The 17,045-nt window shown below is 41.5% G+C and overlaps 1 protein-coding gene across 1 annotated transcript in view; it reads right to left on the bottom strand.

Annotated features, from left to right (window-relative positions):
* The window catches only part of LOC124289408, a 39,085-nt gene extending 22,419 nt beyond the window's left edge, over positions 1–16,666 (bottom strand). The window contains 8 exon segments of the mRNA XM_046726029.1: positions 453–1,010; positions 2,991–3,081; positions 3,446–3,577; positions 3,960–3,995; positions 5,164–7,811; positions 7,814–8,026; positions 13,705–14,301; positions 16,506–16,666. Coding sequence (XP_046581985.1) covers positions 453–1,010; positions 2,991–3,081; positions 3,446–3,577; positions 3,960–3,995; positions 5,164–7,811; positions 7,814–8,026; positions 13,705–14,301; positions 16,506–16,560 — 4,330 coding nt within the window. The 5' untranslated portion in view covers positions 16,561–16,666.
* Between the last annotated feature and the right edge of the window lie 379 nt (positions 16,667–17,045).

Consider the following 17,045-nt stretch of genomic DNA (forward strand, 5'->3'; position numbering starts at 1 on the left):
TATTTCTTACTACATTTTCTAATGTGTCCAGGTGACACATTACCGTTAATGTACTTGTTATGACTAAAGTATTCATTAGCTCTATTTGTAGAATATCCCCCTCCGCATAATAATAATAATAATAATAATAGTGCATTTCTATGGCGCTATTTCCCCGGATAACACAAGCTGCCAGTGAGGCGCTAGATGGTTAATAGTCGCATGACTTATCCCACTGGGTACCCATTTTCTGATGGGTAAACATAGGCAATTTTGAACAAACTCACTTGCCTAAGGTCATCATCATCATCATCATCATCATCATCATCGTCAATATCACCAATATCCCTACCCCCAACCACCATCACCAAGTACTCCCTTGGGCGGTCCCCAGCGTCCATAATGAAAAAAGTAACACCAGATGGCAAAATTACCGTGAGTCTCTTCTTCTCGTCACGTATGGCCTTGGCGTCATCGAGGGGGGATGAGGTAGTAGTCGTATATATCGTCAGGATGTTCCAGGTACGTCATTGTGGCGAAGATCCTTTCCTGATCGGTCCATGTCCCGGAGCACTTCATGTCGTCGATCTGTTTGGGGCTGACACAAGGACAAGTGTACTGGACCCTCTCAGTCTTCATGACCTTTCTGAACAGAGAGCAATCGTCGAAGATGTAGTAAAATAACTCATCATAAGTCAGCTTCTCTGGGAGATTGTTGAGCAGGTTCTCAGCGACGTCAATGCTGCTGTCGCCCACCGCAACGTAGTTAATGACGACGCCGCTAGCAGATGTTGTACTGGCTATAGTGGTGGTGGTTGTTGTAGCCATCGTTGTTGTTGTCGGTGGTAGCGTCGTAGTCTCCACCGTCGTTGAGGACAGTGTGGACATTGGGGTCGTCATCTCTCCGGTATATGGCAGTACGGTTGAGACGTCGTTGCTGTTGGCGTTAGATGTGTCCTTCCGTCGCCCCCGTTTAGGTTTGGTGGCGTCCTCATTTGATGGGAATATGTTGTCAAAACCGCCTAGACACTCTAGCAAACAAATCCAGATGGTTTAAAAAAGCACCAATCATATTCAATGTTTCTTGGCATCTTTTAATAAATTATTTCTACAAGCGCGTACGAAAACATTAACTGTTTAAGGAAAAATAATTCTTTCAGGTGTTTGTGTGGTAATGGGATATTTCTAAGAGTATTATACATTGAAAGCAATACTGGATTCAATAATGGCATCCCCAGCCTCTGCGCCAGCGTTGCCATTTTGAGTGAGTGAGTGAATCAACACTTTAAGCACAAGGCTACTCCACCGCCCTTCCATCTTGAAACATGTGAAAACAAATTCATGTCCACTGTAGTGTCTTAAACAAGGAGGAACATACACCTTGATACGTTATATGTGGTAAGTCGATTGAATTGCACACCACTTTCAAGCCTCAAATCTCAGATCAGCGCATTCATTGAAACAAATTAATACACATCTCTCTAGCTTGGTAACTACATTTCCATTTAAGTTACAATCTGAACACAACAACAAACACTATTGGCAACGTGCTCACAGCAACTTCGTACATATACGTGCAGCGAGTGCCTCGCGAAAGCAGCATTTCCACATATTGCAGAACCTGTTGACAATTGTATTCAAGGCTGTCTTTCTCTCACAGGCACATTGTGGTATGTTCCGGTGTCAACAGTTACATTCTTTGCAAACGCTGTTTTTCTTTCATTGTTCAATGATTTCACAATTCCGCTCTTCACAGACTATAGAGAATAATTATCATATACAAATTATCACGAAATGTGTATATGTGTAAATTTCGATTATGAGTTACATGCGGTTTTGGTAGGGTATTTTTCCCCCTTCATTTTTAAGGAAAAAGATAGTATTCAGGGTAGCTGTTCACGAAACGTTCGTAGCCTTACGAACTTCTAAGCCCATTCTTAACACATTGGCTACGATTAAAGTTAAGAATTCTTAGGGCTACGAACGTTTCGAGAATAAGGGCCCAGGCTCAGTGACTAGTTACGCCACCGTCTTCCTCAGCAACCACGGGTGCCGGAGATCTGATTGGACCACATGGTTGAAGTTCCAGTGCTTCAGTTAATTCACAACGTGTCAGTCTAATGTGGGGGTATTTAGGTAAGATTTACCTCTTGGTGAAATAAAGACGCTGTATCAGACCATTATAATATGTCAGAATTAAGGTTTGAAAAGCAGATCTTGCCACAACCAAGGGAGACAACTAACCACGGTAACGCCATTAGCTATGACTGTAAGCGTTGTTTTGTACAATACTTAATATACTTCCCATAGTTTATCACATCTGCGTGTCGCTAAAGCTTCGTTAAACATTTTGATTTGCAAACACAACTGGGTATCCGCTACTTTTAATGAACAGTATATCAGCAGCGTGCGGCAATGTGCATGTTCAAACACACACGTGTAGCTTCACTATGCATCGTCGCTCAACCCAAAACAGGAAGAAAAACCCATCTAGTAAGGTGAAAACATTATTCACGGTACCTCATTCTCCTGTCAATCCCATTGGAGACATAATTCAGACCATACCTACAAAGGGGCATTACTATGTACGCACCAAAGATTAGTTAATACAAGTTCTTTAGGAAAGTACTCTTGGAATTAACATGATTTCATTGGATAATGCTGATGGTTCTAAAATATATTACCTCGAAATTTATTATCTGGTTTAAACTACGAACCTGTATACGTTCATTCACTTCTTTTCAACCCCATATTCTGTAACCCTCCTTATTGTCTGTCGAGAATAGTCAGTTTTAAATGAATAAAGAAGAATGTCCCATACTTTATCTTTGAAACCAAACTGTGACGAAAGTCTCAAGATATGTTTTGACTTAACCTGTTTGGATTCCCTTCCTTTCAGTACCCCCTTCCCTAAGATCAATCTGCCCACCAATGCTACCCATCCTCTCAGGTCTCCCGGTGTCGAGTGAGCGGCGTTACACAGACAAACCGGTGAGTCTGAAAATAGTTACCTCCAGCAAAGTTCTCCGCATCATCTACTGTAGCATCTTCCATGTTAGAGGTACTATTTGCCAGATTCACGAACGCATCAGCGGCGGACGACTAATAGAACAGCATCAGTATCAATAGTTTGATATGTACATACCATTTTAGTACTTACTACTTCGGCTTGTGAGCACTTCACAAATATCAGGATTTCTTGCTAAACAGTGAAAATTATCACATTTAAAAACAAACTATATGAATAAAGATAAAACATATATTACATTACGCAAACGAACAATTGTATTGTATCCAAGGCAACTGACACATAGACTGATGCATATTAATGAATTAATACATGATTTGAAATTCATCTGCATTTGATAATTAAACACAATTTTTTGTGTAACTGTACGCACCTACAAAGCCCGTATAATTGCTAGAGCATTTACTCCGGCACACATGGCAACCTCTGAACTCTTACCCTTGACCCTTCTGATACGATGTCTTTGTTACTGGTCATCGTCTTTATTGCGCCTGCGCACTTGGATGCCTGGTTGGCATTGTCCACCCGTTTGGCAACTGACCCCAGGGTATCCACCACCGCCTCTGTCGACTGAAACACAGACGGTATGTCTACTCTTGATTTCGGTAACAGTTGTCTATTTAATGATAAAAGATTTAAAGGGGTACTTTACTCTTGAGACAAACATGGTCATTTACATACTGGAGACTGAAACGGACGCGACCAGGAATGCACCTGACACATGAACGCCATTCGCATCATATTTCAGTGCTTGTTTCACACGAATCCACAAACAGCAAAATATTTCTGTTGTATATTAAAATTGAGAAAATACAATCAAAATGAAAACATTTAAAGGTATCCGCGAAAGTGATGCATTTCTTTCACAACGGTGTGAATTGGGACATCAGTGTGATGGGGATCGTGGTAAAATATAATACTACATTATTTGATGGTCCAGTTACAGTCTTACCTCTGCCAGTTTTTCCTGTTCTTCCACCGATGAAGCCTGCAAAAATTACAATAGGAATCGTTTAAAAAATAACTCTCACATTTCTTTGTGTGAAGCCCATTTCTGGTGTCCCCCGCCGTGATGTTGCTGGAATATTGCTAAAAGCGGCGTAAAACCAAACTCAATCAGTCAGTCAGTCTTATTATGTCTTTTAGTCAGAGCTTTATCTCTGCCGACAATGTAGTGGCGTCGAATCAATGACGTCATTGAATGGCACCGTGAAGACGAAAAGGTGACTTTGGAGCAGTTTCACAGAACCCTATCTGAAATATTTATGAAAGAGTCGCCTTAACATCTTTTGAGTTGAATATATACTGGCTGTGGAATGAAGTGACACAAGGGATATTCTTCAAAGAGATTTCTGGCACCTATACCACAGGTCAATTGACACTCCCTCACTTCAACGCCACTTAAAGGGGGTACTATAATAATAACAGTCAATTTATATTGCGCATTTATCCACGCACATTGCATGCAAAGCGCTGACATATTACCCCTGGTCAACGAGTACAGAACACTCTCTGTGGAGAATACAACCGGTCACCTGTGAAGAGCTCAAGATTCAAATTCAGACTACCATCGTATCATACCAGGTACCAAATTTACTGTTGGATGGACAGAGGTAATTTGGAACAAACTCACTTGCCTAAGGCGAGACCACATGTGTCACATGTGCTTCGTTGTGGGACAGGACTGAAGTCCTAAAGAAATCTCACGAATAGAGCTGCCAAACAAGGCCACCCATCCAAGGACTATCCGCGAGCAACGATGCTTAACTTCAACCACACACCACCACTACTATGATTAACATACAGCTAACAAACGTACAATTACACCAATTATTCATATTGGCGTTTAATCAGGATACAATTAACGGTGAAATCACTAAATCTGGGGAAGCATTGAAAATTCGGGACAAGCGGAGGGACAAGGTCAGATCAAAATGCCCGTAAGGATTATGCTTGGAATATGCAATTACAGTAAACTTCGTTTATACTGAACACGCATACATCGAGCTGACGGATATAACGAACTTGTATTTGGTGTATATTTCATTTGAAATGCGTATAGCGAACTACAATTAGTGGTCTCTTTAAGTTCGTTATAGCCGTAGTTCATCTTTAACGATGTAACCGAGTTCGAGCTAACAGTTATGCCGACTGACCTCTTGGTTGAGAATGGCTGCGGCAGCACCATCGCAGAGTCTGATGGCGGTGTCGGGGTCGGCGTTTCGGGCCATGTCGAGGAGGGAGGAGAGGTCATCAAGGCTCTGGTTGGTCTTCCTGATGTCAATTATCTGAGATGTCATCGACATCAAGTTGTTTCGGGTGATGTACAAGATGATCCCAAAGGAGAAATAATCGGTGACAAAGTAACTTGCAGGGAAGGATATTTTGGCGTTGTATCTAGTCAGGGCATCAGGTAGACTTGCTGTGTCATTGAAAACATGTCCTTTTTCGTATATACCCAAAGGATTTTTGGTTTGTCCTTTGTACAAAGTATCTGTGTGACGTACTGTTGATTGAGATTTCAATTGCGCTAATGTTAGAGCTTTAGCAGAGTCTAAGTCAGTACTTGGTAGAAAGAACATGTCGTAGATTAGGCCATTTCTAACGTTACTCGTCAAATCCGGATCGCGAGACGCCGAAACGTCCAAGATAGCGTTCGCGTAGATGAGGAAGGTTTGGACGTCCCCGCCGATGATCTCAGCGACTGGTTCAGACATGATGATACGGAGGTACAGATCATGTGAAGCACTGATCAGGTCGTGGTCAACCGGGGCCACAGTTACTGTGATTTTGTACAGCCCGTACGGTAGCCCTAGAGGAGGGATAGTCAGCGTATTGTTAGTCTCCTGGAACTTGCAGATCTCATGGACTTGGGTCTCCGTCTGAGTGCCTTGGTCTATGGTGATCTTCAGTGCCTTCCAGGAGAAATTTGCCGTCGAGTTCTTTATGCAGTTGAGGTCAGTATCCACCGTGACCAACATCTCCTCTGACCTTTTGTGCTCGGCTGGACTGATTTGGCTTGTTGGGTCAATGTTCCTGAAACTCACAGTTGGGATAGAACAGACTTGAGGTCCGGGTGTCGTATCATAATCTACTATCACAGTTGGACACAGAGGCGCTGTTGCGTGGCTGAAATCGTTGGTGGCCGACACGCTAATATTGAAGTAGCCGGTGTCCATGTATGTGTGGGTGATGTTGACAACACTCTCAGATATAACCCTCCCGACGGTTTGTACATCAGTTTTAACTCCACCTGTAATATGCTCTGGTAAAGAAAAGCTTGTTTCGTCACCGAAGTCAATATCATACGTGACTTCAGATCCGGTTGGGCATGTGACCGTAAAGGTGACCTGGCCGTTGATGGGAATTCTATCAATGTTTGACACGATGTCGATCGTTGTAATATTCTGTCCAACCTGAACCAATACCTGTTCAGTTACGGAGCTTATATTGTTAGAAGCTGTAACCATGATTCTGTAGATGCCCCAGTCGCTGTAGGTATAGTCGGTGCTGAAGGGGAGAAAACCGACAGGGTCGGTGTTGTCATATTCATGAACCTTTGGCGCCGTTCCATCCCGGTAGTCAATGGTGAAGACAACTTTGGGTGGACCCTTGTTTCCCATGTTCACATCAACTGTAAGTCCCACCGGGGTTGACAACGACGTCACGTTGGCTGACGCAAGGCTGATGGCGAACACGGGAACCTCCACAGACATTTCCTCCCCAACCATTTCAGAGGTGATGTCATTAGCCACCCTCGCAAAGAGGCCATACCCGCCAAGGCTGGTGTATTCTGCCTCGCCCGGAATGTACAGAGTCTCTGTGGAATCATGGATGTAGTACACTTCACTCGGTTGGCCGTTGCCGTAGTTGAAGGTCAACGCCATGAAGTCTCCCGGCGGGATTTCTATCGTAAAGTTCACGGTCATATTCCACGGTCCAGCCAACTTGCTAGCATTGATTTTTGGTTTTGGGGTTCTCCTTTCAGCTCGTATGTACTTTCTCTGCAAAAGCTGGTCGTGCCATATGAGATCTACTTTAAGGTCGGACCCTGCAGTAAAGTCTGTGCCTTGTACCTCTACTTGTGTAGCTGTCTTTACAGGTGTTACCGCGGTTCCGTTGACCTCTGTGACCAGATCGTCAACAAATGTACCCGGACCCACCACATCAAACCGTACCACCATACCGATTTGAATATATTGATAATATTCATAAAATTCCTTGGACAGAAAATCGAAGTTGTCAACCGTGAACCCATATTGGTTGGAACAAACGGCTGTGGTATCATACTGACCAATACCGGCGTAATCGTGAACTTCAGTCTGTGATGACAGAAAATCCGTGTACATCAGGAAGGAAGAGCTGCCGTCACCGTACGTCACAGTGCAGTTTGTGTTGACTGGATCGTTTACAGTCAGCTGTATCTCACACCTTTTAGATTTATCCGTCGGGTGGATTCCAGACAGTTCAACCAGATAGGGACTCTGACCTTCATCCACATCTTCTATTTTGATCAATATTGTCTTCTTCAAGTGGATTAACCCGATCGTTGTCGACACAGTGACGACGTAATCTCCTTCACTACTCCACGAATGACTAACCGGAGGGTATCCACTAGACACGCTGATTCCGTCGTTGAAGTTGAAGCTGAAGCTGACATCAACGCTGACGTTAATGGACGCCATCAAGAGAACATCTTCTCCTGGCTTGGTGTAGTTCCTGGGGCTGAGTCGTTGGCTCGTCAGGCTCAGGACGATGTTTGTGTGTGTGGTTTTGACGTGGGAGACCAAATATACCTTCCAGTCTCCCCGACACACCCAGCTGGGCTGCTGACCTGGGGGTCCATGTTCACACAGCTGCATTGCGCGTTGTCCTGGAGGAACGCGTAGGACATGTTGTGATCTTTGCAGAACTGGCGACACTCGTGGATGGGGTGGTCAAGAGTGGACACATTCGTGGTGAGATTAAGCTGAGCGTTGAAAGACGGTTCACATCCCAGGAACAAGGAGTCATTTTCACCTGTAAGTATACAAACTATTTTCAGTAATACTTCTTACACTTTTAATATTTTAATTCGTATTTTACCTAAATCAGTGGTTGCTGGGCTTTTTTGTTGATGGCAAAATGGTAACCAGGAATTCACATTTTACATTTGTTTGAAATGGATGCTGTTAAAAGTGACATAGAGAGAGTGAGTGAGTTAGTTGGTTTAATTTTGCGCCGCTTGAAGCAAAATTACAACAATATCACAGCGGAGGACGCTGGTAATGGACTTCACACATTGTACCCATGTGGGGAATCGAACCCCGGCTTTTGGCGTGACGAGCGAACGCTTTAAACACGAGGCTACCCCGCCGCCCCGGCACAGACGGATTCAATTACTGATCTAAAAGTTCATTTCACAGAAAAATCCATTGATGATACTTTATGTCACATAACATTTTATCATAAAATATGCCACAAACAAGGTATATATCTTTATGTCAACCTGTACCCGTGAAGGTCCGGGTTAGAATAATGATCTTCAGTAACCCATACTTGTCGTAAGAGGCGACTAACGGGATCGGGTGGTCAGGCTCGCTGACTTGGTTGACACATGTCATCGGTTCCCAATTGCGCAGATCGATGCTCATGCTGTTGATCACTGGATTGTGTGGTCCAGACTCGATTATTTATAGACCATCGCCATATAGCAGGAATATTGAAGAGTGGCGTTAAACTAAACTCACTCACTCACTCATTATATCAACATTCCATAGCATCAATTTTAAATTGATAAACCTACTTAACGCTTTTGATTGTATGTTATGCTAATACTTTCTTTTAAAAACATTTCGTAGAATGTTATCACACTGTTAGGAAAAAAAATTCATCTTTTTAAATGTGTAACGCTTGCTGGGTTGGTCACACAAAGTGCACGGTTTATCTTAAACTGGTTATAAGGGGCGGTGTAACCAGGAACCATTATCAAGGTATCTAAGATCAAAATAGGAAGATATTATCATTGTTCCATAGCTTAACACATGAAGAGTATTAACTTGCACGACAATTTGTTTTTTATCATTTTCCATGAGTGGATATATCTATACAATTGTCTGACTTAGCTGACACATGTCATCGTATTCCAACTTCGTAGATCGATGCTCATGCTGTTGATCACAGTATTATCTGGACTCAATTGTGTACAAACCGCCGTCATATAGCTGGAATAGTGCTGAGGGCGGCGTTAAACAATAAATAAACAAAAACACTTTGACCTAAATCTACGGGTAACGTTAAGACATTATAACAGTGAATCGTGATTTCGAACATGTTCCTGGCACGCGTAAGGGACGCAACTCTGCACAACGAATTTCAGTGTTTAAGACGACTGGGTCACCGTGTGCGTGCCGTTCTTTGTGTGAGACGTTGTGTGAGGCGTAGGAATCACTTGCGTGTAGAATGATTGAACGAGTGCATGTTGTCTGTCACAAATGACGCTCCCCTGGACGCCATGAACCGTTTTAAAATGAATATCATTACATGGCAGGCAATAACAGAGTGTTCTTCTTGCAATCAAACAGTCTAATGAAGAAATGTCTTGAGAAATCCACAAAGGAATTCTATCCCAGAGCAAAAAAAGATATGTACTTTCTTCAAATGTAACAATTCATTTAAGTACAAAAAAATTACTTTTAACGGTCTGCACATAAACAATACATCAAGTGCCTAACGGAACCTTTAATTGGGCAATCGTGTGACGCCCGTGCGTTCGCCACACACACACGCATCGCCTACGTCGCAAATGAAAACAGGCAATAGTGAAGTGGCCGAATCTCCTTGCGATAAGAATTAATTAAACTCCGTCGCTAACGTCATCATGTCACGCGAGGAGTAAACAACGTTGACGTCATGCACGACATCTACACCGGAACAGGATTGAGGGTGCGTCTATTATTGATTCGAGTGATCGATATACATTTAATCGATAAAGATCGAGTGGGTTCCGTGCATTGGCGGCCATTGCACGCAAGATTGCAATTGAAGGGTTTTAATTTTCGATGCGTATTTCGTCTTTAACATTGAATTTGATGGCCACCATTTAAGATTAGACCCAGAATGAGAGTACAGTTACTAAGCGACGCGGTTTGATGGGACTTTTATTTCTCTTATAAAGAGTTTGAATTAATACGAGATAATCTATACCGTTTATACTGCGTAAGTCAATAGTTTATATATACTGTGAATAAAAGGTTAAGCGCCACCCAGTATATTTTGCCAATATAGGTTGTCTCATAGCAAATCTTTCAGAAAAAAGCCAACTACCATAATTTGGTTTAGTACTTTTAGTTTAAAAACAAATTTAACCATTTTGGAATTTATCTTTTACTTTAAACAGGATGTATGCGCATTTGGAAAACATGCATTTTGTTTTCCTCAAATAGGTTACCTTCTTTTGAAAAGTGAAAATCAGAAATGACTGTTATATGGTCACATGATTGTCATTTTTGACAAGTGAAACCTGAGTTTAATAGTGTTGTATAAGCAGAATAGGAGTTATTTTGCTTTAAACAGCAGTGCCATCATATCTTTAACAATATTTCCTTTAATTGTAAATACAAATGTTTATGATATCCCTAAATCCGTTACCAGATGAACCTTCTCTAAATATGGATTGGTCTTCCCAATTATTTTAGCCTAACATTCCCACAGGTTCACATCTTAGTATTGAAATAGGCTGGCGCTTCACTTTATATTCTCGGTATTAATGAATCACAATAGTTTTATAAAGAAATTCTAAAATATCTGACCAAATATTTTAGTTCTATCATTCAAAACAACATAATCCTACTTCCACGGTAAACATAGAGTTAAACAAAATATATTTAAATATATGAATTGCATCTACATGTAATTGACAGTGTAGCCTGCTGTACTGAAAATAGAAACTTCATTTAAGGGGCATTGTTTTCTAAATAGCTGCGGGTGCTGTTGGGTTACTGGGTGATGTATCCTAATCCTACAGTTTAGTTAAGGTAGCTACCAGTGAAGATGCGGGTTAGAATTGATCTTCAGCAACCCATACTTGTTGTAAGAGGCAACTAACGGGATCGGGTGGTCAGACTCGATGACTTGGTTGACACATGTCATCGTATCCAAGTTGTGTAGATCGATGTTCATGTTGTTGATCACTGGATTTTGTGGTCCAGACTCGAATATTAACAGATCGCCGCCATATAGCTGGAATATTGCTGAGTGCGGCGTTATACAACAATTAGAGAAAAAGGTAGCGGTAGGGAAGTCATCAGTATATATACTGGTTGGCTCGACACACCTAAAGGATGACATGTGTCAACCAAGTCAGCGAGCCTGACCACCCGATCCCGTTAGTCGCCTCTTACGACAAGCATGTGTTACTGAAGGTTCATTCTAACCCGGATTGTGGAACAGTTAAACAACGCTGTCAAACTTTGATGTGTCGAACGGCTGTCTCGAAGTAAAAGCTGCTTCCTGCATATTCCGTATTTAGTCATTTTACGTCTGTGTCGAGCTTCGGATAACTCGAAGTATTAATAGTCCCTTCAACTTCGACACAACAGTGTTTAGCGGTATTTCAGAATGCATATTACACGAGCGTCCTTTGTGTTGTTACGGAATTCGTATTTAATACCTGATTTAAAGCAGAGCGGCTGTACGTGTTGGCGCAGTTTCAGCGACCTTGACACCACCAGCTTGACCGTACAACTGGGACAGGTCAGTGTGAAAGTACGGGATTTGCAATCTTCTAAGCGCTGAAAGTTTCTTTTTTCAACGGTACTAGCCGACACATGGTTTTTCTGCTTAAACACCCTTCACTATGCCCATTTCAGAAGTCCCTCGTCGTGATATACCTGGAATATTGCTTAAGCGAGTAACGCCATAAATTCCACTACGTCATCCCCGTCATTCTGGTCTAGAATACCTTCGAACACACATTAAAAACTGTGTTGGGTACTATAATGATATTACCACTGATTCTACGATAAAAACTAGTTTATCAACACCATGTCTTTTCACCAAAACGTGGACAGAACCATTTGTATTCGTTACACATCCAATATTTCTGAATTCCTGAAATAACTCTATGCTTTGGCTTTGTTGGATACAAGCACGTTTTCTCATACGTTATGAAGCTATATGTGCTGCAACTGTACTTATATAACCGCTCGAACTCAGTCTTTAAGGCACCTTTAATGGCACCCGTTCTTCAATAACAATCATTTTAATCATGTGAATATGTACTCATAGCAAGGTGTCATAATGGGTCTAAAAGGAAATTCCAGAGTAACGTCCCTTAGCCATGCCTCGATCCGTTGATCATGATTTTAATCACAGATTGTCAAAGATCAATGGTAAACATCTAAGGCCCACATCCCTTAGAGCTTTCTACCGCATCAAGCTGAAACGCTGGAATAAAACTGGACACCCGCCGTCCAAATCGGTGTATAATTCTCCCCAAATCCATGCTCTGATTCATACCGCATGATAGATGCCATCCAAAGACAGGAAACACTCGTAAAAGGAAAGGCCATTTGCCTGCTCCACCAGACTGAAGCCAACATTCGTTAATATATCATCGTAAGTCTACCTTAAAGAATGTAAGATTCGATCGTATTATCGCTAATATCGCTTTGTGCAAATGGCCACTGGTCTATATATGCCAACTAGGGGCTTCGGATTGGCTACATTTAACAGAATGTTATTTCAGCTTCTATACCTGTACTTTAATTTACCACCTAACGTGAAAATACTTCAAAATACAAATATGAAAACCAATAGTTTTGGGGGCTTTGGTGTTATCAAAACTGGTACTGAATAATACTGTCGAAAACAAGGTGACCTGGACAAAAGCAATCCATGGTGCGAGTTGTCATGACATTACATGACACACAATACCTACATGAGCCACGTGATATCGATGACAATTTACAGTTTACAGTAATTTACATAAATATGGATGGAATTCGGAGTGAACAGAAATTTATCGAAATTCAACACAACAGGGTTCGATACAATCTACATTTGAGGTAATATAGTTACACGCTTAATAGGTAAGTGATGAAACGAAAGCGAAACAGTCGACAGCAACGTTTGTCTTCAACGCTCGCTATCATATCGGCATGATAAAGCAATGCCCTCGTGAATCTAATTTTAAGAACCTATATAAAAGCACATAGTTCATTGCTAAACATCAGATTGTGCATGATATGTCGTACAAGTGTGCAATGATATACTGCCTGTTTGTTTCTACATTCGTACACAGTTACTATTATATCACGGTGACAGTGTTTGCACTCAGAGAGTGTGAGTGAGTGAGTTGTGTTTTGTGCCGCCCTTACCATATTCCAGCAATATCGCGGCGAGGACACTAGAAATTGACTTCACACATTGTATCCATGTGGGGAATCGACCTGGGCCTTCGGCGTAACGGCGAACGCTTTAACCACAGGCTACCCAAAAAGACAGCGCTCATACGAAACACAGTTAAATGTATGATAATAAATCATTCGCGAACAATGCTCGTTTATGACGTTTAGTCTTTTGTTTGGCACAAATTTGGCATAGGCTGTTTGTTAAACATGATAATAAGCTAATCAAAGCTACGATTCTAACACAGTCTGGGAATGGTTTTTCTGAACATATAGGTGTATGTCTTGCTGTACATGTGTTGAACTCACCTACAAGCTTGACGAGGTTACTTGCCACGCTGATGTCGTTGTACACGTCGACACTTGACACGAGGAACCTCGACTCTGACGTCAGCGGAAGTCCGTACTCATCCAGACCCACAACAATGCCATATTCTCCCACGTAGTCGGACGTCGCAGCATCGCGCACATCAACGCTTGTCTCTGCATTCTCCACCAAGCCATCCACGTACACTGTCAAACCGAGGCTGGATGACCAGCTTAACGCAAGATGGACCCACTCATCAGACGTCAAACTGAACTTGACCTTCCACACATTGCCGCCATATTTGACCCCAGCCTCGTATTGGTTCCCGTACACCTGTGTGACGTAATATCCGTCCCCGTCCGCTGCATGGCCGCCATTTGATATTACGACAATATTTTTGGCCTCTGCATTTGCGGCGGATGGTTTTATCCAGACTGCCACAGTAAAGCCGTTGTTGCAAATGCTGACGTTGCCGGCGCACCAGTGAGGGAAAGCCCCAAGGTCAGCGAATGACCCGGAGAGGCTCTTGGTCACGGTGAATAGAGTGGTCTCATTTTCATAATACTTCAGTGTTGGGTCATTCTGACCAGTCACGGTTCCTGTCAGAAACAAAGAAAGGATTAAAAGACAGGAACATCCGTTATGTGATGAACGTCTTAATTTTGATGGTGAAATACGTGTTGGTTTTAACAGTTCATCGTGTTCGAGAATACATTTGTGGCTGGTTGTATTCGATGATATCAAATCATAATATCAAATATAATCATAATATTTCTATATGTATTAACTGCTTAACTTTATTTTGTTACCTTGTGACATACTGTGGAAGGATACGACTGTTGCGTCAGTTTATAATCAACAGTACAAGGCTGAGACCAATAGCGTCAGTTTATTATTAACTTTACAAGGATGTGAGCAACAGCGTCAGTTTATGATCAACTTACAAGGCTGAGACCAATAGCGTCAGTTTATGATCAACTTTACAAGGTTGACACCAACAGCGTCAGTTTATGATCAACTTTACAAGGTTGTGACCAACAGCGTCAGTTTATGATCAACACAACAAGGTTGTGACCAACGGCGTCAGTTTATGATCAACACAACAAGGTTGTGACCAACAGCGTCAGTTTATGATCAACTGTACAAGGTTGAGACCAACAGCGTCAGTTTATGATCAACTGTACAAGGTTGTGACCAACAGCGTCAGTTTATGATCAACACAACAAGGTTGTGACCAACAGCGTCAGTTTATGATCAACACTACAAGGTTGTGACCAACAGCGTCAGTTTATGATCAACACAACAAGGTTGTGACCAACAGCGTCAGTTTATGATCAACTGTACAAGGTTGAGACCAACAGCGTCAGTTTATGATCAACTGTACAAGGTTGAGACCAACAGCGTCAGTTTATGATCAACACAACAAGGTTGTGACCAACAGCGCCTGCTTGGAGACCGATCTACTGCTCAAGTATTCCTGTTTATTTGGATATATATATTTTTTAAATCTACTTGTATTTAGGCTTTATAGAAAGAAATGTAATTTCACTGAGAACAGTGCGAAAAAGGAAACGAAAGAAGTTGTAATATTTATATGATTGAATTGAAAGTCATTTACAAATCAATGTTTAAAAATGTTCAATGTTCCTCTGAGTTTCAGAAAACGAGCTTTAAAAATCTTGACCAAAATAACGTTCTTTACCCAATTTTCATACAGGTGCAATTTCTTCAAAAACCTGGACTCATCCCTAACTGAATATACATTAGCCGTTGGTGTATCATAAATGATTATAAGAGTTAGAACTACTGACATTATGATTGTTACAATTTCGCTGTTTGAACAAGTGTTTGAACTTTAACAACAATAGTTAAAACATGTATTTTCAGTCTCACATTTGGTATCTACCAGAAAGAGACCAAATCGTACCTTAAAAGAATATTAATTGTATCATCTCCATAAGATTTCTGAAGTTTGTTACAATTGATTTTGAAGGCTCAAAAACCATTATTATCTCAACGTAAATGTAAAGGTTTATTTATTAAATGTGATGACCTATGGTTTAAGAAAACTTTTCATGGCCATGATCAGATAACCTTGACTTTCTGTGTAAATATTGTATCGTGGTCAGTTAAAGCATTGGCATCTTCCTTGTAAGCCATCTCGCCATCCTATGTATTCCTAACTGTATATTTGTACCTCTTATGTCGAGTATCCACACCTGAGCGTAATACAAGTTCTGTTCTGTTCTGACATATCGAGGCATTTACAAAATCAACAAAACATAAGGAGAGGTTTGATGAGGCCCTTACACTAGACCATCATAGTTCAAAACATACAAGGCATATAAAAAGCCATTCTGAATGTTAACAGGAGTGCGCAAATGGATGTAAACTGGGCATTGTCCCCTTCAATACTTGCATAATCTTGACGTATTGAACGCCAAATATCGAAATAAGTCTAAATGTGTGTTCCCGGGGCGTTTTCCCCAAATTATTTGGAGAAAAATATTTCATTGACTTAATATGACATTCCCATCAGAAGATTGTATAGCAAATGCACTCATATGGGAAACATTCATACCTAGAATTTATCCAACCCGTTTTCCATGTTAGCCATAGTTCTATGTTTGATAAAACATCATGTCAATTATTTGAAGAAGTATCTTACGAACAATTTCTTGACGTTAACATTTGCTATTTCCATGGAGCTCAAAACAGAAAATATCATTCATTGCCTTTCCATTTGAAATAATCGAAAAAAGCACCTGTATACATTTTATGTTTTCAATATAATTATACATACCTATACAACATCCCAATACTGCCAGAACCAGAGCTAGCAAACGGAAACCAGCCATAAGCCTGGCCAGAATTTTGGGCACGGAACACCTCTCCAGTAGTTTGGTCCGTAGCGTCCTAACTGCACAAGGGAAAGGAAAATTCGGCAACTAAAGAAACTTTAGCGACCAGCCTTCCCATATCCTACACTGATAGAGTAATGAGGCTTCTATCAAAGATTAATTCAAGCACAATCAAGGTAGAATATTTAAGCTTAATTAAGTTATTTGGGACGTGTATTCGAGTCCCGGGGGATGTGGCGCTTTGGAGAACTGCTACGTGATTGTTGACTCTCAAGAAAGGACTCCATCAATTATTAAATTCCAATCACGCGGTCTCCGTGCATCTACCTGTGTCACGTCAGGCAAGAGTCTTGCAGGTATTGGCACTTCTTGGTCTGGAGAAGGAGACCCCCCATGGAGGTGTCCAGCGGTTAACACGACATAGGGTGTGGTTAACGGTGCGCAATGTGTCAGATGTGTAAGGCTGCCATTCCATGGCGTTA

This window comes from Haliotis rubra, unplaced genomic scaffold, assembly GCF_003918875.1.
Source record: "Haliotis rubra isolate DU_JTF1 unplaced genomic scaffold, ASM391887v1 Scf44, whole genome shotgun sequence".
Classification (NCBI taxonomy): Eukaryota; Metazoa; Mollusca; class Gastropoda; order Lepetellida; family Haliotidae; genus Haliotis; species Haliotis rubra.